The 27,950-nt window shown below is 43.1% G+C and overlaps 1 protein-coding gene across 1 annotated transcript; it reads right to left on the bottom strand.

Moving 5' to 3' along the window:
- Positions 1 to 168: 168 nt before the first annotated feature.
- Positions 169 to 27,382, bottom strand: gipr (gastric inhibitory polypeptide receptor). The gene is made up of 14 exons (XM_029673021.2): positions 27,130 to 27,382; positions 11,537 to 11,707; positions 10,945 to 11,041; positions 10,599 to 10,706; positions 8,347 to 8,468; positions 7,030 to 7,136; positions 6,453 to 6,606; positions 6,163 to 6,322; positions 5,991 to 6,051; positions 5,826 to 5,895; positions 4,737 to 4,825; positions 3,703 to 3,841; positions 3,462 to 3,503; positions 169 to 2,993 (listed from the first exon to the last, which is right to left on the bottom strand). Exons 2-14 carry the CDS (start codon positions 11,588 to 11,590, stop codon positions 2,637 to 2,639), a joined length of 1,560 nt encoding a protein of 519 aa, XP_029528881.1. The 5' UTR covers positions 11,591 to 11,707; positions 27,130 to 27,382; the 3' UTR covers positions 169 to 2,636.
- Between the last annotated feature and the right edge of the window lie 568 nt (positions 27,383 to 27,950).

The following is a 27,950-nucleotide window of genomic DNA, read 5'->3' on the forward strand; positions in this document are numbered from 1 at the left end:
GAGAGCTAGCATATTGATTTAATTTCATTTGCGATTTTCATGAATAGTTAACGTTGCGTTATGGTAATGAGCTTGAGGCTGTATTCACAATCCCGGATCCGGGATGGCATTCACAAAGTTAATGTCCCATTTTTTGTTAGATACAAAAAAAACAATAGACAAACACTGTCAGATTAAGAATAATTTAATTTAAATAACAAACATGTAAATAAAAAGTGAGTAAAAATAGTGTCCATTCATGTCACATAGTCTTATATGTGAGATTTAGTGCTGTTCTTTGTACAGTAATCTCCCTGTGATGATAGCCTACTCACACAGAGTTAAATATCATTTGAGTGTCAGTGCGCCAAGTTTACCCGTTGACAGGTATATAGAACATGTGGAGTCACGTCAGAAGGTCATGTCCGTTTATGTAACATGTTCCACCTCTGCCACAATGGACCCAATGTATTTTGGGTCCAGGGTGACAGTACAGTCCTAACCCACTGCAAGGTTCTAACATAAGCATCCACTGAATCTACCTCCCTTTGACCTCGGTTTACTGGGTCCACTCTCTAGATCCAGGTCACGGCACCACTGTAACACATACTAGCAATGCTAACTAACTATATGCTACATCTGGTCATTTTTTTTATTGAAAGGTCAATGTCTGACATAAGCTGTTTTACAAACAACACAGTATTTTGTAATGTTTGCCAAAGAAATTCCAAAGGCTACGCGTGCATGTTGCCAAAGGTACATTACACTAGAAGATATTTGTGAAGTGCAATGCTCAGTTTGTGAATGCTATTTCAGTTGTGAGGATCAGCCAAGCCACTTTGGAAATTAAGATAATAGCATGCACACACACACACACACACACACACAAGGGTAATGATCTATGGCACCAGAAGCGTTGAGGCCCCTCTGTCAAGCACCAGTAATGACCCTAGTAGGAATACTCCTGGTGATAAAATGCATGTTCATTAGTATGACATGCTACATTTTGATGACACAGAGATGGTGGACATGTTTGGGTAACGGGTTAGCCCCATTTGGAGTGAATGGGAAGACAGAAAAACAAGGCTACCTCATTACTCCATTGGTATGTGTGAAGATGGGGCCTCTGTGTATGCGGGTTAGAGGAGCTATTTCAAAAGGGAAGTTGGAAATTGTCTGGTTTAATTGCCTACATTTATACAGAACCCCTGTTCAACCGGTGGGGAGCCATTAGGTGCAATGTGACCCTCAAGTAGAGACTAATTACAAACAGTAAAATGAATTGAGGGCTCTGGACGCTCAGACAGATCCATACACACCGAGTAGTCAAGCTATATCTGGAGAAGTTAGGGTTGTGCTGTACTAGTTTTAGATTGAAACCAGTCTTTAAATAGGACTGGGGGATTGTTAGCTGGGTTAAAATAAAGCACCTTTAGCTAAACTCATATTGGGTAATTGGTATTTCAAAACTTCACTGAGATCAGTGCAAAATATTTTGTTTCTCACAGATTCCGGCATGGAGTTTTTGGCAACCTTACACAGATGTATGTAACGTACCAGACATCTTCACAGAGGATGAACAGAATGGATCCTAGCTTTGCAAACATGACGTCAGACATGTAGACCTACAGCATACCATCGACACGCACACAGCAGAATACTAAATGTGTATTTTGTGGCTGTGGTCTATCGTGTAGAGAGCCATTTCCTATTGCCCCATTTTGATTTTAAGCTACATGGCAGCAAGGGTGCTGGGACCTTAATCCCCAGAAGCAGAGGAGAGATGCCATCTTGGCATGTTACGACCTGTGCTCAGCGGGATGTAAAGCCTTCAGCTGGGTGGTAAGTGGTTGTGGTTAGTCTGGAAAAGCTACAAGAAAAAAACAATTTGTGGTGAGTAACAGGCTACCATAACTATGACTATAAGGTTGCCATAAATGTATGACTAGAGAGCAAGGGGCATGACAGGTTTTCAACGGTTGGGTGAGAGGAATTCAAAACACAGAGTTGCCTAGGGAAACCATAGTGTGTGTGTGTGTGTGTGTGTGTGTGTGTGTGTGTGGCTAACTCACTGGGGAAGACAATATTGGTTTGCTCACCTCCTGCCTTCTCTAAGTCCCTCACAGAGACTTTTTCCAATACCAACATATAAAACAAACTATTGATATAATATCCATTGCACATGAAAAGACGGTCCACGGTTGGTACGTAACCTTTCCATTTTGTCCACAAGTAGAGCGAGAGGTAGAGAACAAAGAGGCAAACCCCCCCAAAACAGTCAAATCTGAGCAGATAAAGGTTGGACGGTGTTCATTTCCTAATTTAAGTAGTAGCTTTCCTCAACATCTGGGTCGATTGCGGCGATATTGCACTTGGGATGGGTCATCTTATCTCCCACTGGAAGCCTATGGGAGTCACAACACATAGCCTGATTGGCCAGGGCAGAAAAGGCATTCTGGCAATCATCCAAAGAGTCCCGGATCATGTTCACACAATTATTAAGACATGGGTTCCACGAAACACCAAGTAGGCCACATAGATCTGGGAGTACACAACTAAATTGGAAGCAGGTGATTGTCTGGTTCGGATTCCTTCCACTAGAAATTACAAAGGTAGCCAGCTACTCGTTAGCCCTCATTAGACCCCAACAGGGCCACTCAGCAGTAGCTCTCAGAGTATTTGATGACTCCTTCTCCTCCCCCGTTGCCCAGCGGAGTTCCATCAAGGCCGTTCAGCACCTGCTTGCGGGCGGAAATGTAGCAGTAGGCCTTGCCCTTCTTGGCCCCTGGGTGGTGGTGTGGGCGTGGGTGGGCATGCGGCCCTGAGGCGGAGGCGTCTGAGGAGAGGTTGTGGGTATCCTCCTGTGGACAGTCAGGCTGGCAGGGCGGGTCGTGGTGGCACTGCCCGCCGCTGGTGCCCCCCTGTAGCGTGTTGCTGCCGGTGTTGCGAAGGTCGTCCAGGACGTTCATGCCCAGCTTCCATCGCTGCCACTTCTTCTTTATCTCTGACTGCACCTGGGACAGATGGACAGAGGGAGAGAGAGGGATGAACGAGGGAAAGTAATGAGTTTTCCCTGACCTTTTGATCTGGTCAGACCAAAAGACAAATTATATCAAATTTGATCATTATTCTCTTTACTCACTACTCTGTAGGCTACCTCAACCAAACTAGCCCATATCTCCACAGGAGATACATTGGACCCTTCATGTCACAGTGGCCTATACACTTCTTGACTCTACACATGGCTGGGCCCCTCACTGACATCCCGTTGCCCCATTGACGTAGGTAGTGAGCTTCTCTGTGTGACAGCTAACCCACAGTGACAAGGTGACATACCCAGCAGGTCACAGAAAGCGCTGGCTTCTCATAGGAACAAACAGAGATGAATGTGCCATCACCTCAGGTGTTTGCTACTGATGTTCAAGTGCACTTGTTTTGACCTGGGCTTGGTTGAGAGCACACTTCACTTCGTTACTACTCACCTCTTTATTGACGAAGCAGTACAGGATGGCAACCAGGAGACCCTGCGGGAAGAGAGAGAGACAGGTATCAGAAGAAGAGTGCTCTCCATTTTCTAACACACACATCTAACACACACCTAACAGAAGCACCACTGAGAGAAATAACATGCAGTAACAAGAAAGAATGCCTGCACGCACGCACGCACGCACGCACGCACACACACACACACACACACACAACCTTTGTACCTCATCATATTACCTGGAAAGAATTGAAGAAAAGTTCAAAGAAGAGGTTGATATTTCGGAGGATGCCCTCTGTCTGTTCCTCTGACATCACGGCAAAGACAACCTCATGGATGCCCAGGAGAGGGATGAGGGTCAAAGTGGACTTAGCCAACCTGCACACACAGAGCATCCTTTACAGAGCCAAGCAAGTGCAACTATTAGAGAGGTCTGTTTGGTCCTATATGGTGAATCTCTTTCATCAATGACATCAATGGATGGTTCACGTTTCACACAAACACATAAAATGCCAAACAAGGAAAGCCACAACTTCCACACCTGGACTCAGAGTCAGGGATGGTAAGTAAACGGCTTCAAACACAGAATCTTGGGAAATCAAAAAAAGCCTCCTCTTCCCGTGACTCTTTTGGTGGATCAGAATCTTGTGTATCAGCTGCATTTGTGCTTAGATTCCAATCAGACTCATGTTGTCCAGCGTGCCTCGAGGCCAGGCTTAGTTCAGAGGATTAGGTATGCGACTGGTTTCCTGGATGTGGCTGGTTCCATTAAAAAAAAAGAGTCTATGCCGTCTCAAAGGACCACGGCTCACAATCAAAGGACGGGAAGGCCCCGTCGAATACCACAGAAACATCAAAGGGATTCCACAGCTCCCTTTACTCTGCGTGCCATAAAGGGTTAGTAGAAGTGCAAGTCGACTTAGTGATGGATTATTGAGGTAATGGATGTCAACGGAGTTTGAAGCAAATGTCTTTAGTGTGGATAGTGTTAGGTCATCACAATGTCTTCTGGCTCGCACAAGAGCAGAGTCCTTGCGTGTTCACGCCAGACGATAGTTGACAACATGGTACAGCAATGATCCGTGAATGGAAGGGCGTTCAACAAGGCATACGACAGAGACAAAAGTTACGTGGCAAGAAACACGTAGACATGTGTAAGCAATGAGTTGACTAAATCAGTTTCAGATGCTACAATACGATGTTTGTTTTGTGTTTTTATTCTGGTTTACTGTTACGTAAATTCATGGATTAGAAGGTGCTGTATCTTTCTTACCTGAATTTATAATCTGTGTACCTCATTTGGCGTGCCTTTAATTTGGAGACGAGGATCTGTATGATCCGAATAAATATGAAAAAGTTGACCTGGAATAAAAAAACAAAATGAACATCAAACCACCCAATATTAGCTTTATTGACGCCAACAAGAAAATGTAACAATCTGACATCTAAAAAGGATATATATCCTAATAGGTCTCTTCTGCGGCATTTCAGTATTATATGAGAAAGGGAAACAAGGATAACTGCTACTGTTGAAGTAGGGTGAGTATGTGAGAATTCCACAATAATGTGAAAAGCTAAAGTTTGAGTTCCAAAGTCAGACTGCAGCATGTTAGGGGTATTAAGTGCAAAGTCCAGGTGACAGAGTGCAGCTGCATGCCATATTACGTATGAATTACTCCTTTTATTTATTTAACCTTTATTTTGACAGGGAGTCATGCTGAGACCAAGGCCTCTTTTACAGACGAGCCGTGTAATTACAAAAATATACACATTTGTACAATACGGAAGGTGAAACAGAAATGCAAAACACAGTAATTGTCTAACATTAGTGATTATGTCAAACCATGTTAGGCATTTTGTCCTGAGGGGAAATTCAAGAGTTGTGGCACAAATGGCAAGTCATATGTGAATCCTCACCTCTTCTGGCATGTTGCTTCTGATGCAAAATACCACAGAAAAAAAGTATATTCTCTTCCTCGCGGACTTTTACTGAGAGATGCTAATTAAACACTCTCAAGATAAGGTGGATTCAAGCTTCAAGACCGTGTTAAGCATAAATATTAAAAGTCTAGGTCCTTATTCCTAAGTGTTACTAAGAAAAGAAACCAGGTGACATTCATTTTTATCTCTTCTGGGTTAATGAGTCATCCATTCATTTTAAGGCACAAATGCATTCCGGAAACCAAAACATGCACCAGTCAGCTTTCACGTTCGCACAATTTCCCCAGGTTTGTCACGGTCTGCTAACTTCAAAGAGATAAAACTGCAGGGGGGGAGGGGCGTTGACGAATGACTCACCCATAGGCCCCCATTGCTTTAGGGTCGCACAACACAGTCGACACGCACATCAACACACACTCACCAGAATGGCCAGGAGGATGGGTGTGCGGATGATCCACCAGTACGCCATGTTCTCGTTGATCTCCCAGCACCTGGGAGGAGGTGAGTCACAATCTCTTAGTTGTAATTTTGTTTTTAGTAACAGATGAGGAGGAAATAAAACGGAATGGAAATGAGAGTGACTCACCGTGTGTTTTCATACAGGTACCGAACTATAATCCAGGGGACCACAAATAACACTGGGGTTCCTACACACAGTGTCATAAACCCATACATTACTGTCAGGAAACAGCATTTATATCATTTATCATATGTGTGTGTGTGTCCATCTGTATGTGTGAGTGTGTGTATGTATCTACCCCAGCCGATGAAGAGGTATCCACAGAAGTAGCTGTTCTCAGAGAAGACCATGAGCACCAGCAGGTTGTGAAGGTACAGTCCTTCCACCAGCAGCCAGTAGTAGTTAGCCCCCACACAGTACTGCATCAGCACCTGGGCCACACGGCAGCCAGAGAGAGCCTGGGGGCAAAGGTCAGGGGAAGAGGTCAAGGATGGCTGTCCAAAGTACGAGTGATGAATTGAGTCTGTAAACTGTGTGAGTGTGTGTTTCTATAACCTGCATTAGTGTGTATAGCCTTTAGTTCCCGACCTGATCACTGAGGACATTGGACACGTCTCTGTTGTCTCTGAACTCGGGGGTGTCCCTGGTGAGAACAGCATCTCTGGTGAGGATGGATATGGCTCGCAGGATGAAGGACGCAAACAGATTGGTGTGGATATAGTTCCTGGTGCACCTTAGTTTCCTAGGGTACAACACTTGACATTTAGAATACTGTATCCCAAAATTCTTTCCAGCATCATGTATATGTCATATACAGATGTAGGATCTTAATTTGATCACTCTTTTGTTACTGAGAATTTTCCTGCACAGCAGGAAATGCAAACTTGTAGTGTATCCAAGGTTCTAAAGTTTGTCATTTACACTTTAAAATGTCAGAATTTGCAGTAACAAAAAATATCCATTCATTATAATCCACATAATAATTAAAATGTCCTGTTGCTGCAGGGTTATTTCCCTACTACTGTATGATTGACATATTCCTAATTCACATCAGAATACTAGAAGTGAAGCCATTGCCTTGTCCAAACAGTCCCATAGAGTCAAATCCTGCCATATAAAGATGTACTGTATGCTGTTTACGACTGTGGTCAGAGCCAGTATTTACCTGAAGATGAGCAGTATGACAAGGGCCAGGGAAAGGCTGGCCAGGGACAGAGAGTAGCCCACAGTGTACATCACCCGGAAGTAGGCCAAGATCACCATCTGGTTCTCCTGTGGACACACAAAGACCTGCACTCAAATCCCAAGTAGATGAGGGAACAACATGACCCTGTTTTCATCCTATAACTCTCTGACTCTCTTATGGATGTGCTGTACTGAACAAATGCCCTGTCCTTTTAGTAGAGTGCAAACAGAGACACAGATACAGACGAAGCAGATGCACTGACTGCAAGAAGTCCTCTTGTCTTGATGCCTACTATGCCTCGGAAAATGCTCATGAACGCTTTAATGACGCTCAGTACACTAATAAGCTCCTGTTGAAAATATGTGACACTCCATTATTGTATACTCTAAGTATATGAATCTCACAGATTAGAACATGTGAGTGTAACTGGTGTCAAACAATGGTGAAGTGGAGCGTAAAAACGCACATTTACCCACCTATCATGGAAAAATGCATTGGAAACATAGGGAGCGTTGTTTTATTCACTACGAATGGCCGTGAACGGTGATAAACGTTTGCCCACCTATTTTTCTCATCATCAGAAAGTCTGGCTGCAGACTGGAGTACATTTCAGTTGTGGGTCCAATGAGGCAAAGCAGCGTTGCGTCATCGGTTGCCAGCAACAACATAACCCCTAGGTGACGGCTGTCTCCCTCTTCATAAAGAAAGGACTGTGTGTCTTTCAGCGCTCACCCCCGTAGCCCTGTCAGATCTATAACCCTGTATGTAATACCGACTAAGTAATGAGATATTTTATATTTACGCAGTAAACGGGCCATTCATTACTGAGCTCGTAATGGAGTGCGGCAGTAGATGTGAAATTAAGAGAGGGTAAGGAGGACACGAGTTGAGCATGCTGATGGGGATGAGTGGACGTCAACATTAGGGCACAGCGACGGCTGCTGCTGCTGCTAGCCCACCTCAACATTCATAAGCAATCAGAGCACTCTGGCATTATCGTAAAAGAATGGCCATTCTGGTAATTGCGTTTCTATGTCCCCTACAGGTGGAACCCCATTGGAGTACCTACTCTATTAATCCTTGCTTTTTGAATGGCTATATATTAGTTTACCTCTCAAAACATCTGTCAGTACTTGGTGGGTCTCCTAAGACTATTGGTGTAGTTTTCTAAAAGTCACATTCAGTCATTAAAAGCATGAATCCTTTGAAAGTCTTCTGTCCTACTCTTAGCCATGCATGTTATTATGTGCTCTGAGAGGAGGGTCTACTTCAGGAATGGTGCATGATGGGTATTACCTGTGCCACCTGCTGGTTATTGTCTGCGTTGCACTGGGAGTGGTCCCTCCAGGTGCTACTGGTGTTGTTAACGGCCCACTGGCCATCAGGCCCACACTCCCGCAACACATATCCATTACGAACTGCACAGACACGGGGAGGGAGAGATAAAGGAAGAAGGCAAACAGATGAGACAAATTCAATTTTGCACATAGACATTAAAACCAGCAGATATTGATAGCGCTGACACGTATTCCCGATGGCGCATGAAGCCGGAACTATTTGAATGTTAAGCACGCCATATCGCTGAATGGGTCTGAATGGCACCACAAAATTGTTAAGGATCATGTTGAAAGTGGCAATAACTAGCAAAGGATCATGGTAAATGCAGTCGCTTTTATCCTGACTGAGCGTTGACCGGGAGCCTCCTAATAGCCTCCCGGCCCGTGAAGGGTCTGTGTCAGCACACGGTCCTGTGTGACGACAAATGTAGTAGTCAGAATGGATCACAATTTAATTTAATATCTCGATTTGTAGTGGACTAAAATTATTCACAGTGGGGATCGAACATAATCATAATAAACAAATTTTAGAGGCCAAAATAGTTTTTTGCTGGGTCCGTTCTGTCGATTGTAATTTACATAGGCTTTTTAGGGCAGACCAGGGGCCTCATTTATAAACCATGTGTATGTACAAAATATAGCCCAAAATGTGCGTGCGCCAGTTTTCACGCAAAAGTTGGTATTTACTTCAAAAAAATACTTGACATGAGAATGTGTTCACTTTCCCGCAAACTTTAGAACATGCAAAAGCACATCTGCTAGTGGTTTGAGATATTGTATGGCAAGCTGGCAAGTAAGTATTTTGTGCAAATGGGGGATATGATGAAAAGTTTACTCATAAAAAAATAAAATCAGGAAAACATATTAACAAGAATGCAACATTTTCCATTAGTTAGAAGGGGGCGAAAATCTATGTTAGATTTGTTTGGTCAAAAACAATTTGACATAGGAATCTTATCATTTGACGTAGAAATGTCTTTCCTATTTTCATAACTATTGCAGAATATATTCCTCACTTTTCTGTCCGTGATGAGTTCATATTCCCGAAGGAGCCATACAACAATTACCATGTGCATCTCTCGTTTAATTGGACCTAGTAGCCATGTAAAGAGGCTATATGTATTTCAGGATTTGCAATAGCATAGGCAGCGCAGTTTATAATACAGAATTTAGTCTGCAGTCGAATTTAACAGCCGATCGTTTACATTGTAGGTCTACAGTATGAATCAAGTTTCACATTTTAATTGTCACTTGCACAAATACAGTGAAATGCCTTTCTTGAATGCTCTTTCCCAACAATACAGTAATGAAAATCAGTATTACTATAATAAATAAAAAAGCCAAATAGAACTAAAGTACACGAGAAATAGAGCTGTAAGTACTATCATTTTTTAAAAATGTAGCAGCCCTACAATGTTTCAGAATGCGCGGGCAGTCCATCGTATTTAGGTTGGGGGAAAAGTCTATATAAAATTGAATTCAAACGTTCTGCTGGCAGGTCCATGACAATTTGCCATTGTTTTCACGTTCAGAAACAGACACAGTCCTGTTCCAGACACATCATAAATCACTGCTAAAGATGAAAACATTTTGCCAACACAGTAAATAGGCTGGTAACTTATGTAAAATATTTGACAGGGTAAGGTTACAGTATTGCTGTGCGATAGGAGCGCGACATCATTGCTTATTTAATCTCAGAGTCTATACCAAGGCAGGACAACCAAAAACCCAATAATCTTTTGATAAACTATTAAACAACAACGTGTCTCTTGTATGCCATGGCGTAATTCCAATAGTTCCAAATTGTACAGCAAATAAAGGGCGTTATTGTCACCATAAAAGGTGAAGCGTTTTCCAGGCAAATGTTTAATGCTCGTTCACGTATCCACAGTTTTACGACAGGGCTGATTTATAATGGGAAATATGCATACACATATGGCGTGCGTCAAGTTTATAAATCTCAATATATTTGTACGTGCGCAGACTTCCAGAAATGGAGCACGGTTATAAATAAGGCCCCAGCCCCCCCTACACAGTAGCCGACGAGCAGAGCATGTGATTTCACGCACCAGACCAGACACTGGGGGCCTGATTCTGAACGGCTTTAGATAGAAACGTTGTTAGCATTAACCTCCTAGCTAGAAGTTGGATGAAACAGAATCTCATTTCTTCTACCAAACCATAAAGCACTAACCAATGCCACACCAGTACCTTGGTTGTACCAGGGGAGGTACCACGGGCAGGGCACTTTAACGGTGGTGTTGGGGATGCCCTCCGGCCAGCAGGCGTACATGTCAAACATGCGGCTGCAGAATAAGCCTGGGGGTAGAAGTAAGTATATAAGCAGTAAGCAGACCCTGAATGGTACTGAATGGTACTTATCCTAAGAATTGGGTAGATTCTGTGGATGAAGCTCCTGGTGTTTTTTTATAACTGTGAAGCCAAAGGCATATTTCCACTGTCTACCCAATAACGTTTTAGATGTTATTCTATTCTATTAGTTAACCCACAATCAGGTGTGCCTGATTAGGACATAGGACAGGTCTTTGAGTCTTACCTGGGGGTGTGGGGTCCGTGCTCATTCTCAGCAGGCACTCGCTCCTGTATTTGTTCCATTCCTCCACTGTGTGCTTCACCGACTTTGTTGACACATGCTGCAAGACACAAATCACAGGATGGAGGGTCAGGGGTCAACCCCAGCGGGCTCATCTGGGTAAGCCCCACAAAATCTAACTGTAGTGGGCCTGACTGGGTGTAAAATCTGACTGGATATAAAACACAAATTCCTTGGCTTACTGTAGTGGTGTAACTTAAGTTCTCCATAAAAGCTGACACACCCACTAAACCAGCTGCATCGATTGAGGATGCAAAGCACATTACACTGGCACTGCTGTTCGGATCAGCTTCCCAGCACTCTGATTGTGTTCTATATAGCACACTGAGACCATTATGAACCGCAGTGATTCAGAACGGTGAATCATCTTCGCATGACTTACATTTCATAACAGCTCCTAAGGATAATCCAACAAACTAACGACGGCAGCGGCTAATGACCTGACACACTTCTATGGATGGATTGAAGTTGAAAAGTAATGTTAAGTACAATCACTACTGCCGTAATGAGCAGAAACAAAGTTAAAAGTGCCTACCACAGTTCTGCACAGGACAGACAGGATGAGGAGGAGGATGGCAGGGGTCTTCATCACTTAAAGGAGTGCCAGCGCGGAGGGCCACTCATCATCTCAGGGCTACTGGGTGTTGTTCACCCAGGGGGCCCAGAAACAGGCCATGCCTCAGACCTCCACACCATAGCCCGCACCCTGCAAAAGAACACACACAATCAGTTAGACCTACGGCATACAGTACAGAGCAATCGCACAATATGGGTTTGGGTTACAGTCCTTATCACCGATTACGCTAAAACAAGCTTGTGGTCCACAATGGGCATAGGATTTGGCATTTGATTTGTGGGAAGGAAGTCAAAACGTTGGCCAATTAGACCATGTAGCTGATTAGAGCACTAGAGGTTTCAGCCCACTATTTCCCAATGACATTGACAACAAGACACCCATTTTGTTGCTACTGTAGTGTAGGCTAATTACGGGCTTTCTCTGTGAGCATGACACTCCTGGGGACACTTCGTTACTTGGGACTGGATTGGAGACAATGGCATGCGTTACTAGACAAATGGCAGCACAATTTGAGCATCGACGTCGTGTCCACACCCACGTCTCCCAAAAACTTCTCAATGAAATCTAACCAGAGTGCTATCTGACAATCTGATGGGAGAGCCAATCGTTGTAATGTTGTGAACATCTACATAAAGAAGCCCAGAGACATGTACTGTATTTAGAGAGGACATTGAGATTTCTGCATTGTGATGCATTTGCATGACACTACAACATTCTATGGCAGCCATGTTTGCCAACCATTGACATTACATGGGGAATATTTAAACAAGTAAGGGATAATTAACACGGGGCTACTGAAGTAGCTAACAAGTTTAATAGATACTGTATCTACAGTAGGTGCCTTGGTAACCATACATACAGACTTGCTAGTTTCGCTAACCAAACCATCAGTCCTAACTTGCTATTATACACCGTATACCGTGCGTTATAGGAAAATAATCCACACTCTGGAATGCCCTTCAAGCTAATCAGAAACGAGTATTCAACAATGCCATGGTATAATGCTATATAACTGAATATCTCAAATGAAAACAATATTCAAAATTCAAAAAGTTGGCCTAACTCTCTAAATATAGCTGTGAAGAAGCCGCGTGCCTGTATCCAGAGACAAAGTGTTCTGTTAAATCATGTATGACCAGGTTGCGGTCAATTATTAATAGTTTTGTGTGTGTGTGTGTGGGGGGGTGTTGTGCTAAACAGTGTAGACAACTGCGTGATTTCTCTTTAAAAAAATACAAACGCTGAACATAACATATTGTTCCCATTGTCCCTGCTATGTTACTTAAAGAGCTGGAACACATTGGTCTATACAGCAACTCCCTCAATGTACATACTGTACTGTGATAGCATCATTGTTTGTCCTTTTGGGGCCTTTCTTCATGCACGCAGAGGATCCAATTAAAGTGCTGTAATCTAATCAACTAATCTAATCAATTTATTTTCCTTTATGACGGGTCATTTTTTTCTGCACAAGTAATTTGGAAATTTGTATGCATTAACATCAGTCACATTGACAAGAATGAATTCTATTTTTTCTTGTGCTAATGCTCTCATGATTTGAAAAACGTTCTAAGCCTACAAAAATAACCCCAACTGTGTACATTTATCGAACATGACATGTTTTAAGTTTTAGGCCAGAAAAGAGTTGAGGGATAGTTGCACTGTATCCTGCTTTCAATCTCAATAGCTTATTTTTCTTTTCAGGGGCCAATTCCCAGCAGGTGTCTCTATTTTCTCCCTCTATACAAAAGAATCCAGTAGGTCTGCAGTCAAACACTTGTATCATACACACAACATCAAGAGTAGCTACTCAAAAGACAGATTGTGATCCAAAGTACACTGTCTGGACTTTATTCCTTCGCAAACTATGAGCAGCCATTTCAAAACACCCTGAAAAGCTTCGACTTCACTCCAGAAAAACGCTCTGAAAATAACAATTATCGCTCATCGTTCCCTTATGCCATAGTTTGCACATCTCAATTGTCAGTAGAAACCACATTTGTTTAAGCAAGTCAGCCATATCAGCTATGTTTTTTAAAAAGGCAGTAAACAAGGCTGAATGAATTGTTTCGCTGCCAGACAAGGCTCCGCTGATTACCAGGTGAAGAGGTGGGAGGGATTCACTCCATGGTGCAGAAAAGAAAGCTCTGCTGTTGGGACAGCTTTATGTAGGAGGTAACAGTTTGTGGGCACCGCTTGTCGCCGTTATAGTGCAATTCATGTATTGTTTAGTGTTGTGTTGTGGCTTTGCTGGCAAGCATCTAAAACATTTATTTTGAGTTTGCCCCACCAAGATTTACATGATAAAATTGCCACTGGTAACATATGAGGAAATTATCGCACATCTGCTGGGTGACAGCCTGCTCGTTATGTGGTGGGGGATATTTGCACGTTAATGAATCCTAATTAAAACCCAACTCGCTAGTGAGGCCTCGGGCAATTCCAGTGTACCACGGTGAACAAAAAAACAAAACTTTTTATGAGAGTTTACATTCTGCCAGAATATTCCGGATTGAATTATCTCATTATTGGAATTGGTCTCAAAACATCCAGGGCATTCTACCGTTGAAGCTGCTGAAGTTTTAGGCAAACAATTACAGCATTGTCATCTCAAAAATACATGTTTTCTGTGGGGTCTCAGTGGAATGTACAGCTACAGTATGCACCTAGACTGTAGCTATACAAAGAGCTAGCCTACACATGTATACTCTGCAAAGAAAGTGAAAAGATAATTGAAATCCAGGCATGAGATGGGAGTGATAATAACCTGCCTCAATGCCAGTCATACCTGGCAGGAAACCACTCAAACTCGAACCCATCTGACGCCAGAGTGTAGACGGGTAAGAGGCAGCATCATGAGACAACCTGGGCTGCCATAACAGGTTTGGACAACGTTTATGAGACGTGAGCAATAGGGAGAAAGCCAACATAGCAAGGATGACTCACTCTATGTCAAGAAAGGAATTCCTTCTCAAAAACCAAGCAACGGTACAGACACTCATGGTGACATGTGCTTTTCAAAAAGTGATAGAATCTAGAGAATTTTACATCATTAGTGGCATGATTATCATGTGTCTTTTCATGAGGTGTTATACGCTTGCAATGTTTTGACATATCTGGGTAGTTTTAACCATCCCTGTACTGTGTCGACAGTGACAAGTCTGGCCTATTGAAGGAACACATATACGCTTCCATCCACCAGATGAAGTGATGAGTGAAATGTCCTCCGTTTAACATTTACATTTTTACATTTAAGTCATTTAGCAGACGCTCTTATCCAGAGCGACTTACAAATTGGTGCTTTCACCTTATGACATCCAGTGGAACAGCCACTTTACAATAGTGCATCTAGGTCTTTTAAGGGGGGTGAGAAGGATTACTTTATCCTATCCTAGGTATTCCTTAAAGAGGTGGGGTTTCAGGTGTCTCCGGAAGGTGGTGATTGACTCCGCTGTCCTGGCGTCATGAGGGAGTTTGTTCCACCATTGGGGGCCAGAGCAGCGAACAGTTTTGACTGGGCTGAGCGGGAACTGTACTTCCTCAGTGGTAGGGAGGCGAGCAGGCCAGAGGTGGATGAACGCAGTGCCCTTGTTTGGGTGTAGGGCCTGATCAGAGCCTGGAGGTACTGAGGTGCCGTTCCCCTCACAGCTCCGTAGGCAAGCACCATGGTCTTGTAGCGGATGCGAGCTTCAACTGGAAGCCAGTGGAGAGAGCGGAGGAGCGGGGTGACGTGAGAGAACTTGGGAAGGTTGAACACCAGACGGGCTGCGGCGTTCTGGATGAGTTGTAGGGGTTTAATGGCACAGGCAGGGAGCCCAGCCAACAGCGAGTTGCAGTAATCCAGACGGGAGATGACAAGTGCCTGGATTAGGACCTGCGCCGCTTCCTGTGTGAGGCAGGGTCGTACTCTGCGGATGTTGTAGAGCATGAACCTACAGGAAGGTTCCTTCAAACATTGGCTCAGGTTTTCCCTGACGACACGCTTTGAAGGAGACAACGGATCCTATTCCTGTGTCTTTGGCAAACCTCTGTCAACCCTGCTTTAGCCAGGTGCAATGATAAAAGGCTTAGACTACAACGCAACAAAAATAATCTGCAAAGGCTGTTGTGAAACATCTGACTTACCTTATAGAGATCCAAAGCTCTGACTGACAGTTCACTGCAAAGAGTGAATCATGCACTCAGTGATTTCGAATCTGGTGGGAAATATTACATCAGAATTGAGCAATTTTCAGGGATAGTTGTTACAAATGTTATTTTTAAACCCAAATGACATCTTCATGACATATTTGAGGGAAAACACACAGGGCGTCTATGACTAGATCCATTAGAGGAAAATTGAAAAAAGAATATTGCTTTGGGGCAGAATGGCGCTTCGCCTGGAATCAAATAGACACAAGCAGGTGAAGAGATGTTGAAGAAAGCCATAAAATGGGACTGTCAGGTGGAGTAATAGTCACCAATGACAGCCTGGAAATTTGGCTGATATAGTGTCTATAGTGCACAGATCTAGACGGTTATTTATTTATTGTATTTCAGGTCTACTTACCATGGCAATGACCTCATGTATCAATGCCAGCCTGGTGATATAGAGTAGAGTCACAGTCTTTTGAGAATGAAAACAAGGGAAACCCAAGGTATAAGGATAGCTGGTCAGTTGTGTTATCTAAACTGCGCTATAGTTTTTCAGTTTTTCTTTTCCCTATTTCCCAAAGTTTCTACAATAGAGTTAATATTGTGTCCATGGAAGCTGGCATCTTTCACAGACAGTAAAAGGAAGCACATGAACCAGGGGTTGGTTGCGTATAACTTGCAGTAGAGGGACTGTCTCTTACCAGTGCTGTCACCGTTTTTTTGTCCTCAAAGGCAGATATGCTTTTAAAACAGAGTGGATGGCGTGTGACCCTCTCCATCATGGTCAAACGGGAAACGGTTTGGGCAGGAGGTGTAAGAGGATCAGAGCTAGGCTACTGGGTCTCCTTAACACCAGGGCTATTTCAGGCCAGTCCAGTGGCCCTTGTGGCCCCTCCAACTCGTTGTCTGTGACTAAGGTAATAACACTAACCAAGGTCTGGAAGCACGGCAGCTTCAAACGGGGGAAAGATTAGAACTGGAGATTTGAGCTTGTGTGCATAACTAGGGGAAAGATGGGTGGGACCTGATCCGATCGGTTTCAGACACACAGAGGCCGTCTAGCTACGGCAAGCTGGTGCAAGCCAGCACAACCCACTGCTCCCTTTACACTGCTGTAGACACAGGAAGCGGGGAATAATGAAACCTTCTCTATGCATTAGCACTTTGACATGTAGCCAGCATATTTCAAAAAATGAAATGTGTGGTGCATGGATGATGGAATCTACAGCGATAAAACGGATGACTGCCTTTTCAAATTCAGATTCAGTACTATAGCCTGCAAGGGCAGAGGAGAGGAATTGTTGTTGAATTCCTGCTGCTGTAGTATCGCTGAGGCAGATCAGAGCTCTGATGAGCAGTGGAAGGTTACAAGAAGCTGCGGACACGTTGGCCCCTCTCCCTGTGTGACATCCATTTTCCAATCATCTTGTTGTGTAGAAGAGGGGAGGGAGGGCTTGGGGGGATCCACATAGTAACCACTGAATGATTTTTACTTCAGAGAGAGAGCTGTCATTTCCACATGGCACTGTTTATGCACAGATACTGGTATACTGTATGGCAAAGTACACAAATATGGGCAAAGACATGCATGCAGATATGCACAGGCACGCCAGCCAGCACACGCACGCACCCACCCACACAATAAAGATAAAACACAGTGTCTGACACCTCATAATTTTGGCCAGGTGTTTTGGGGCACTTTTGAGGCATTGTGCTTTTATTTGGTATTTCCAGCATTGTCCACTAGTGTTGCTGCAGGTAGGAAATGCTAGGAAACATTCAGTAACGGTTAAAGTCTTGGCATGATAGTTACTGGACCTGGGTTCGAGTCCCGGTCGGGGCTACCCCTGGAATTTGCTCCAATATACTTGCATGGTTGGTTTCATTGACTCTCCACTTTAACTGCCCCAAATTGACCTATTTTTTAGCAACATCTTCTGAGTCCATTGGAGAGGATCAGCTTGAGCAAATTGAGAAGTAGAATCACTGATCTACAAATAGTATTCCCTGCAAAATAATAGGTTACGCGCGATTAAGATTCGCAGAGCTACGCCTCCCCTGGCTTAGGCAATCCCCCCAACAGACACGTACAACCAGACATTGATTAACTGATTGTGTCAATTACAGAACGTTTCCTAGGATTTCTTACCTGCAGCAACACTAGTGTCAAGAAGCAGTGCAGTTTGGCAGGGTTGTGTTTCGGAGGATGCATGGCTCTTGACCATCGCCTCTCCTGAGTCCGTACGGGAGTTGCAGTGATGGGACAAGACTGTAATTACCAATTGGATATCGCAAAAGGTGTAAGTAAACATCTTGGCCCTAATTATGAGATGTTAAATATTGTGTTTTATCATTATTGTGTGTATGCATATATAATAGATTGAGGCTACTTCATATTATTTTCCTGATAAATCATGATACAACCCAATGCCAAAGAGGAAAGGGTGATTCAATTACAATACCAACCACACAGGAGGAGCATTGATGGCAAGACACCAGAGGTTGTAGGTCTACAGAGCACCGGACACAGGTTCCTCTCTGTCTTCTTTTATAAAACATATAAAACACACAAAGTTCACCAGGGCTGATAACATTCCAAGAGAATGTATACAAAGAATTGTGGAGGACGGGCTCATGGTAACGGAATTAGTGGGACGGTATCAAATACATCAAACACATGGTTTCCATGTGTTTGATGCCATTCCATTTTCTCCATTGCAGACATTATTATGAGCCGTCCTCCCCTCAGCAGTCTACACTGGTATGGATGAAAGAGAACTTCCTCCAGATGAACAGTAGCAAGACTGAGGTTATGCTTATTGGGACACCCAAGCAGGTCACCAGTGCTGGAAACATCTGCCCTACAATCAGCGGCCAGGCCATCCACCTGTCCTCTGTCATCTCCAACTTAGAAGTCAAGTTTGATCCTTCTCTGTCTCTGCTGACATAAAACAAATAGGTAAACCATAATTTTTCCATCTTAAAAATATTGCCTGGGTTATACCATCACTCTTCCAGCCATATGCAGAGAAACTCTTCACAACTTCATCTTCGCTCGGATCGACTACGTCAATGTGCGGTTTGGGGGCCTCCAAGCCAAATCACTACAGAGGCTCCAACTAATCCAGATGAGTACTGCCACGGTCCTGACCAGGACCAAGAAGTCAGACCACATCACCCCAATCCTAGCCCAACTCCACCGGTTACCGGTCAACTACAGGACCGACTATAAAATCCTCATGCTTGCATTTAAAGCCTTGATGGATTGAGCCCCATCTACATCAGCGACCTCATCTCAATCAGCGAAAGACCTCGTACTCTTCACTCCAGCCACTTTCAAGTCCCCAAGACACGTCTCCAAACTATTGGGGACCAAGACTTCTGCTCACTTGCCCCTTTTAAAACAGGCCTTAAACCCACTTTAAAACTCACTTCTCCAGACTATTTTTTACAGTCCTGATCTAAAGTCTATTTAGCACTAGCACGCTCTCTATTTTACCTGCCTTGATTCTAAATGTGTTGAGAACTTTGTAATTAAAAGCTCTATACAAATTAAATGTATTATTATTATGCACGCACGCAAGCACACACACACACACACACGCTTGTCACCACCCCACCAGGTGTCTCCCATCTCCCCTTATTATCCCCTGTGTATTTATACATGTGTTCTCTGTTTGTCTGTTGCCAGTTTGTTTTGTTCGTAGAACCTACCAGCATTTTTACCCTTGCTCCTGTTTTTTGGTTTTTCCCAGCTTTGACCCTTCTGCCTGTGCTGACCCTGAGCCTGCCTGCTTGCCGTCCTGTACCTTTGCCCCATTACTCTGCTTTACCGGCCTCTGCCTGACCTGACCCTGAGCCTGCCTGCCGTCCTGTACCTTTGCCCCTGTTGTTGTAATAAACATTGTTACTTTGACACAGTCTGCATCTGGGTCTTACCTTGAAATGTGATAATGATAAAACAAACAATAGCAATGTCTGACATCTCATAACAGATAGGTTACATTAGGATCTTTCCCTGATAAATCATGAGGCAACCACAATGACAAAAGAGGAAGGCATCATTAAATTCCCAGGTTTATTTTTCTCTGTCCTGAAGGCTTGATGATAGGCAGATGTTTCCTCATAAGTGGGCCTTAGTCCTTTTAATTAGTACTCAAACACATGACGTGACAGCCATGACTTGGCAAGACAGTTAACCAATCATTAAGCAGACATTCCCTGGGAGTAACTTAGGCTGTAGAAACCATAGATCAGTAAATTGAAAGGTGAAATATGGAGGACTGAGTAAACATAAGAAATGTTTCCCTATAAATGCAGTAGCCTACCTACTGTAAACAAAACAAACAGGACTTCACCTACTCTGTCAAGACCAAAGAAGAATCTAACATGAACAATTTGTGCGGCAAGGTAGTGAGAGAAACAGTACATTCATGCGAACTCTATAGCTTCTTAACACAAGCTTGGACTTCTGGAGCTTTGTGTGTTGCTTCACATCCCAATATCAACCTTAATAGGGTAAAGAGATTCAGATCTCATATTTGCACTAATACCTCAGATTCCCTCTCTACACGACACAGATAAGAAAATATCACGGCTGTTGAAGGAAGAACTGGACCCAGATGCGGCGTGGTGAGCGTACATACTTTTAATAGTAGATGCCGCCAACAATAAACAATACCAAAACCAAAACAAACTATGACGCTTAAGGCAATGTGCCATCAAACAAAGTTAACTTCCCACAAACACAGGTGGGAAAAAAGGGTACCTAAGTATGGTTCCCAATCAGAGACAACGATAGACAGCTGTCCCTGATTGAGAACCATACCCGGCCAAAACATAGAAATAGAAAATCATAGAAACACAAAACATAGAATGCCCACCCCAACTCACGCCCTGACCAAACCAAAATAGAGACATAAAAAGGATCTAAGGTCAGGGCGTGACAGAAAAGCTCTATGCGCTGTTTGCCTTCAGCCCGGCTGCAGCAGGGCTATGCCTTGGCACATCCTCAATATTTATTTATTTATTTATTTCAACTTTATTTAACCAGGTAGGCAAGTTGAAAACAAGTTCTCGTTTACAATTGCGACCTGGCCAAGATAAAGCAAAGCAGTTCGACACATACAACAACACAGATTTACACATGGAGTAAAACAAACATACAGTCAATAATACAGTAGAAAAATAAGTCTATATACAATGTGAGCAAGTGAGGTGAGATAAGGGACAAAAAAAGGTCATGGTGGCAAAGTAAATACAATATAGCAAGTAAAACACTGGAATGGTTGATTTGCAGTGGAAGAATGTGCAAAGTAGAGATAGAAATAATGGGGTGCAAAGGAACTAAATAAATAAATAAATAAATACAGTAGGGAAAGAGATAGTTGTTTGGGCAAAATTATAGATGGGCTATGTACAGGTGCAGTAATCTGTGAGCTGTTCTGACAGCTGGTGCTTAAAGCTAGTGAGGGAGATAAGTGTTTCCAGTTTCAGAGATTTTTGTAGTTCGTTCCAGTCATTGGCAGCAGAGAACTGGAAGGAGAGGCGGCCAAAGGAAGAATTGGTTTTGGGGGTGACCAGGGAGATATACCTGCTGGAGCATGTGCTACAGGTGGGTGCTGCTATGGTGATCAGCGAGCTGAGATAAGGGGGGACTTTACCTAGCAGGGTCTTGTAGATGACCTGGAGCCAGTGGGTTTGGCGACGAGTATGAAGCGAGCGCCAGCCAACAAGAGCGTACAGGTCGCAGTGGTGGGTAGTATATGGGGCTTTGGTGACAAAACGGATAGCACTGTGATAGACTGCATCCAATTGATTGAGTAGGGTATTGGAGGCTATTTTGTAAATTACATCGCCGAAGTTGAGGATTGGTAGGATGGTAAGTTTTACAAGGGTATGTTTGGCAGCATGAGTGAAGGATGCTTTGTTGAAAATAGGAAGCCAATTCTAGATTTAATTTTGGATTGGAGATGTTTGATGTGAGTCTGGAAGGAGAGTTCACAGTCTAACCACACACCTAGGTATTTGTAGTTGTCAACATATTCTAAGTCAGAGCCGTCCAGAGTAGTGATGTTGGACAGGCGGGCAGGTGCAGGCAGCGATCGGTCGAAGAGCATGCATTTAGTTTTACTTATATTTAAGAGCAATTGGAGGCCACGGAAGGAGAGTTGTATGGCATTGAAGCTCGCCTGGAGGTTTGTTATTGACACAGTATCCAAAGAAGGGCCAGAAGTATACAGAATGGTGTCGTCTGCGTAGAGGTGGATCAGAGACTCACCAGCAGCAAGAGCGACATCATTGACATATACAGAGAGAGTCGGTCCAAGAATTGAACCCTGTGGCACCCCCATAGAGACTGCAAGAGGCCCAGACAACAGACCCTCCGATTTGATACACTGAACTCTATCAGAGAAGTATTTGGTGAACCAGGCGAGGCAATCATTTGAGAAACCAAGACTGTCGAGTCTGTCGATGAGGATGTGGTGTTTGACAGAGTCGAATGCTTTTTTTTAAATAACCAGGCATCCTCTACTGACGGGATGAGATCAATATCCTTCCAGGATACCCCGGCCAGGTCAATTAGAAAGGCCTGCTCGCTGAAGTGTTTCACGGAGCGTTTGACATTGATGAGTGGAGGTCGTTTGACAACTGACCCATTACGGATGCAGGCAATGAGGCAGTGATCGCTGAGATCTTGGTTGAAAACAGCAGAGGTGTATTTAGAGGGCAAGTTGGTTAGGATGATATCTATGAGGGTGCCCGTGTTTACGGCTTTGGGGTGGTACCTGGTAGGTTCATTTATAATTTGTGTGAGATTGAGGGCATCAAGGTTAGATTGTAGGATTGCTGGGGTGTTAAGCATGTTCCAGTTTAGGTCGCCTAGCAGCACGAGCTCTGAAGATAGATGGGGGGAAATCAGTTCACCTATGGTGTCCAGCGCACAGCTGGGGGCAGAGGGTGGTCTATAGCAGGCGGCAACGGTGAGAGACTTGTTTTTAGAGATGTGGATTTTTAAAAGTAGAAGTTCAAATTGTTTGGGTACAGAACTGATAGTAGGACAGAACTCTGCAGGCTATCTTTGCAGTAGATTGCAACTCCGCCCCCTTTGACCGTTCTATCTTGTCTGAAAATGTTGTAGTTAGGGATTAACATTTCAGCATTTTTGGTGGTCTTCCTAAGCCAGGATTCAGACACGGCTAGAACATCCGGGTTGGCAGAGTGTGCTAAAGCAGTGAATAAAACAAACTTAGGGAGGAGGGTTCTAATGTTAACATGCATGAAACCAAGGCTATTACGGTTACAGAAGTCATCAAAAGAGAGCACCTGGGGAATAGGAGTGGAGCTAGGCACTGCAGGGCCTGGATTCACCTCTACATCACCAGAGGAACAGAGGAGGAGTAGGATAAGGGTACGGCTAAAAGCTAAGATAATTGGTGCTCTAGGACGTCTGGAACAGAGAGTAAAAGGAGGTTTCTGGGGGTGATAAAATAGCTTCAAGGTATAATGTACAGACAAAGGTATGGTAGGATGTGAATACAGTGGAGGTAAACCTAGGTATTGAGTGATAATGAGAGAGATATTGTCTCTAGAAACATCATTGAAACCAGATGATGTCATCGCATGTGTGGGTGGTGGAACTGAAAGGCTGCAGTGAAATAAGCCAGAACAGCAATGGGCAGAACATAGAAACATAAATAGAGGAGGATTAGAAACAAACGAAACCCCTCGGGCCATTTAGAAGTCTACCTAAGTTAGAGGGTGAAGGAAAAGAGGGGATAACTTTTTGTGGGGTTCCCATGTACTGTAGAAGTGCTAACAGAAAGACCTGCAACAATACCATTCCAGTTCAGGTATTCCCTTCAAATCGAGACGCGAACGTTCCATAGTGAATAACAGGAGTGGGTGTTTAAAGCGAGCTTTTCATTTTTTTTTGTTGTCTGTTGTCTTATTGTTTTTGTTGATGTCTATGCCGGGTGTTGCCTCAAAAGGTGGTCATCGATGCTTTATGTATGCTTATCTGACTGGAAGTTGGTGTTACTGGCCTTTATCCTGCCATGATCAACTTTCTGTACAACTTAGGGACTCCATAGACTTCAGCCAATTGATGCTGACCTCATTGACAAAATTGGATTTATTGGACCTGAGGGCTTGATCAGATCATGGGTATGACTGAATGAAAGGTTATACTGCATGCGTAATTTAAATTAGGAAAGTAATCAACTAACCACCCACAACCTGCTTGTCTTGTTTACTTGTATTTTCAAGACGGCAAACAATATAAAAAGGAAATCTCCCTTTGAGACTTTTCCCCGTCTTGATGTCGGTTTATAAACACTATTTATGTCGGAAAATCACAAACAGAATCATTGAAAAAAAGTTTGGAAGATCGTGGATAATATTCAAGGACAGATACATTTCATAATCTTCAAAAGTAGAAAACCTTGAACAAGCAAGCATTGACCATTCTCCCTAGATTTTATGTGTACATATTTTAATACAATCTATTAAATGAAATAAGAAATATTGGTATTTTGGCTCACTGTTAGCACAAATATGTCAGGACTCAGGACACAACAAGGCAGTGGAATAATGAAAATCTATTTCATCCGGGTGCCATAGGGCAATGCCACACACACACACACATACACACACTTTACTTTGTACTTCAGATAACACTATTTTATCTGCTCAAGACATCCATTTAGTGTCCGTCTACACTTAATCCGGGGGATTCTCTTCAAAGAAGTTGCAAGCCACTGATGTTTATTTACTTTTATTTCATTTATTTTCGACCACTTTTTCTCCTCAATTTCGTGATATCCAATTGGTAGTTACAGTCTTGTCCCATCGCTGCAACTCCTGTGCGGACTCGGGAGGGACAAAGGTCTCGAGAGCCATGCGTCCTGCGAAACACGACCCCACCAAGCTGCACTGCTTCTTGACACACTGCTCGTTTAACCCAGAAGCCAGCCGCACCAATGTGTCATCGGGAAACCTCTTATAGCTGGCGACCAAAATCAGCGTGCATGCGCCTGGCCGCCACAAGGAGTCGCTAGAGGGCGATGGGACAAGGACATCCCAGTCGGCCAAACCCTCCCCTAACCCGGACGACGCTAGGCCTGTTGTGCGCCGCCTCATGATCAAATCCGGATCGGTAGTGACGCCTCTAGCACTTGGGAGGCCCCAAGGCACTGATGTTTACCAAGCCAACCAAAGCATTACAGTAATGTACTCATGGACTCCTTGTAAAGTATAGGAGCTGTGACATATCCCAGCAACCAGATGCCCCTGCTGGTATGAAATTCCGTTGCTCTCTAAACCGTGAACCCCTTGGCACCACATTCATGGAGTGCCTGATGTCACAACCCTGTCATTCTGACAGGTGCGTGGGCCAGTACATTGACAGACACACAACACAACTGTTTGTGCCTCTAACAGAGGAGCACACAGAGCCATTAGGTGCCAGCCCAATTAACACTGACACCCCTGACAGAAAGAGCTCTCATTTTACATAACAGGACTCTTACTACAACTGGTGTCCGTGATCCTCTCTTTCAAAGAGAGGAAGACAGAGAGTGTGTTTGAGAGAGACAGGTATGGAGAGTCAGTATATGTGCATGTGATTTGCTCAGTTGATGTGTGTCTGTGTAGCCTGTGGTGATCTCTGTGAATATGAATGCATCAAGATGTCCAAGGACCGTAAAAATATGTGTATATGCAATGCATGTAACAACTTTCTGACAGCACCTGCTACCAAAGAAGAAGCAATGAGCCATGCTGAACTGTTACCCAGTGCTTTCTTCTCACATGTTCAAAAAGTAAAAGTACTATCCTCTTGCTTGCATGTTTTACCAGTAAGAGGCATTGGTAGTGAGGTGATTGTGTTTGGGGATGATGTTAAGGAGACAGCACTGGTCTAAAAAAATATGAACAGTACTCTATGTTACAGCATGACAATGGAAGCCAAGGTTTGTGTTGCATAAACCCCCTACCACTAACAGGAGGGTGGAGAGCGCAGGGTGAAAGAAAATATATGTAACACTCCATCAATACTGTCATTCAGACAAATCTGTGATTGCCTATCAGCGATGTACTGTATGGACACTTTACTCTGAACTAACATCTCTAAACATAAATCATAGTGATCATAACAACTAATCTAATCAAAATGATGCAAGTCAGTGCACAGTTCTCTTTTGTCAGGAATTCCTCGTTGTCTCTTGAAGAAGAATTCACCTGTAGATATGACTTCTTGCAGCTACTTGTTATAACAACTTGGATACCCAGTTTCGAACACATCACATAACTACATCTGTAATTAACTCACCTCTTTTTTTTACGAGGTCATGTGTTCAATAACACCTGAACTCACCTCAAACCTCAACAAACGAGCAATAATTTTATATGCTTTATATATGTTTTATATGCTTTTTCGTAAAACGCCCCGGAGGTTTCCGTTCTTTGTTGGTTCAAAGATCTTCTCCATATTCAACGCTTGTTCAACACGCCACACAAATAATTGTACAGTCTAGGACAGCAAATAGGTAAAACCACACGCGGGCCTCAAACCAAAGACATTTCAGCTTTTTGTCCAACCAATACATTTAAAACGGTTGACCAAGTGATAAAATGATACCAGACTAGCGCCTTCCAATCATTCTGCACTAGAGCTGTCAAGAGCAAAGTCATGGGTAGAGAGCGCTAGTTGTGCGCAAGGCACTGAGATGAAGCCTACCCGCAGCCGGCATGCAAAACCATGATTTGTTATCGCCGACGTATCAACTTTCGACCACTTATCATAATCTTGATGTAACAACAAGCCTACTGGCGTTTGAAAACGTGTCATTTTGAAAATGAAACAAAAATGTAACCATCCCATATCAGATAAATAGGCCTAATGGAAAGGAAAACGAAAAACCCTAATAAGAAAACGAATAACATGTAGCAATATAAAATATTAAGTGCAACATATACAATATAAAGTATACTCTAATAATATACATATCACTAGGCCTACTACTACTAATAATAATACGAATAATATAGCCTACAATTTATAATACATTTTCACTGTGATAATGATCAATATATTTTGTAATTAGGTCGAATATCAATTCCTCCAGGCAAGTCTCCTTTCTGATCATGTTAAATAGTATTGCATATGCCTGGACGCCTGAATTCCCCGAATTGTAATCATGTTACACATAATTGGGCAAATGATGCACAATTATTAGTAAGTGGCTTATGTGCCTCACACTGAGCTAAACCACTTTAAAAAATAACATTTTTAGATAACTCGTGCTCAAAAAGTATATCCCGCATTTCTTTATCAATGCAGACTACAAAGTTGCCAATGCAATAGAGACCATTAATAAATACTATCACTGAGATTAATACTGAAAGCAGAATCCTACCGTTCGGGGAATCATTTTTTTTCCAGTTAATTGTCTAGATCCCGTGCGCAAGTGAAATGGCTTTAAACGCCAAATACAGAGCGTATTTCAAAATTACAGGTTTGTAGCGGAATCCATAAAGTTTGTATGACAGAGGCGCCTCCACTGAGATACATGTGAAGCATAAAACCACTCTGCAAGGAATTGAACCAAATTAGCATCCGGTTCGCCCACTGTATGTCGACTGCGCTGTGAGCTCGGAAACACCAGCGAAACACTCTAAACACTTGGAAAACTATGTCTGTCGCTGACGCAGTCGAAACAATAACAAAGCATTTTCCTTTCCCCGCCACTGTTTCGGTAAAAGATGAAGCGATTTGCCTGTATAAATTTAAACACACTCAAATGCATAGACCGAGCTATGGATGCAAGGACTGACCATCCATGATATCAACATTATAGTTTTTAACCATGTTTTGAGGCCATACAGTGTTTGTTGACATATACTTTGTTTACAATCATTGAACAAACAAGCTTATAGTTTGGCTTCTGATGGGTTACAACAGTTGAACTAAACTAGTCTATATCATTCCCTTATAATACCATTAGTGGTACTTGATTTCCAACCCCCTTTGTTCAGGGACACATTATTCCATTTATGTTAGTCTTGTATGTGGAACTTATTCAGTTTATGTCTCAGTTGTTGAATCTTGTTATGTTCATACAAATATTTACACATGTTAAGTTTGCTGAAAATAAACGCAGTTGACAGTGAGTGGACGTTTATTTTTTTGCTGAGTTTATGTCTCTTAGATTTTAATACTGTATCACCCTTAGAGCAA

Source organism: Oncorhynchus nerka, linkage group LG11 (genome assembly GCF_034236695.1).
Source record: "Oncorhynchus nerka isolate Pitt River linkage group LG11, Oner_Uvic_2.0, whole genome shotgun sequence".
Taxonomy (NCBI): Eukaryota; Metazoa; Chordata; class Actinopteri; order Salmoniformes; family Salmonidae; genus Oncorhynchus; species Oncorhynchus nerka.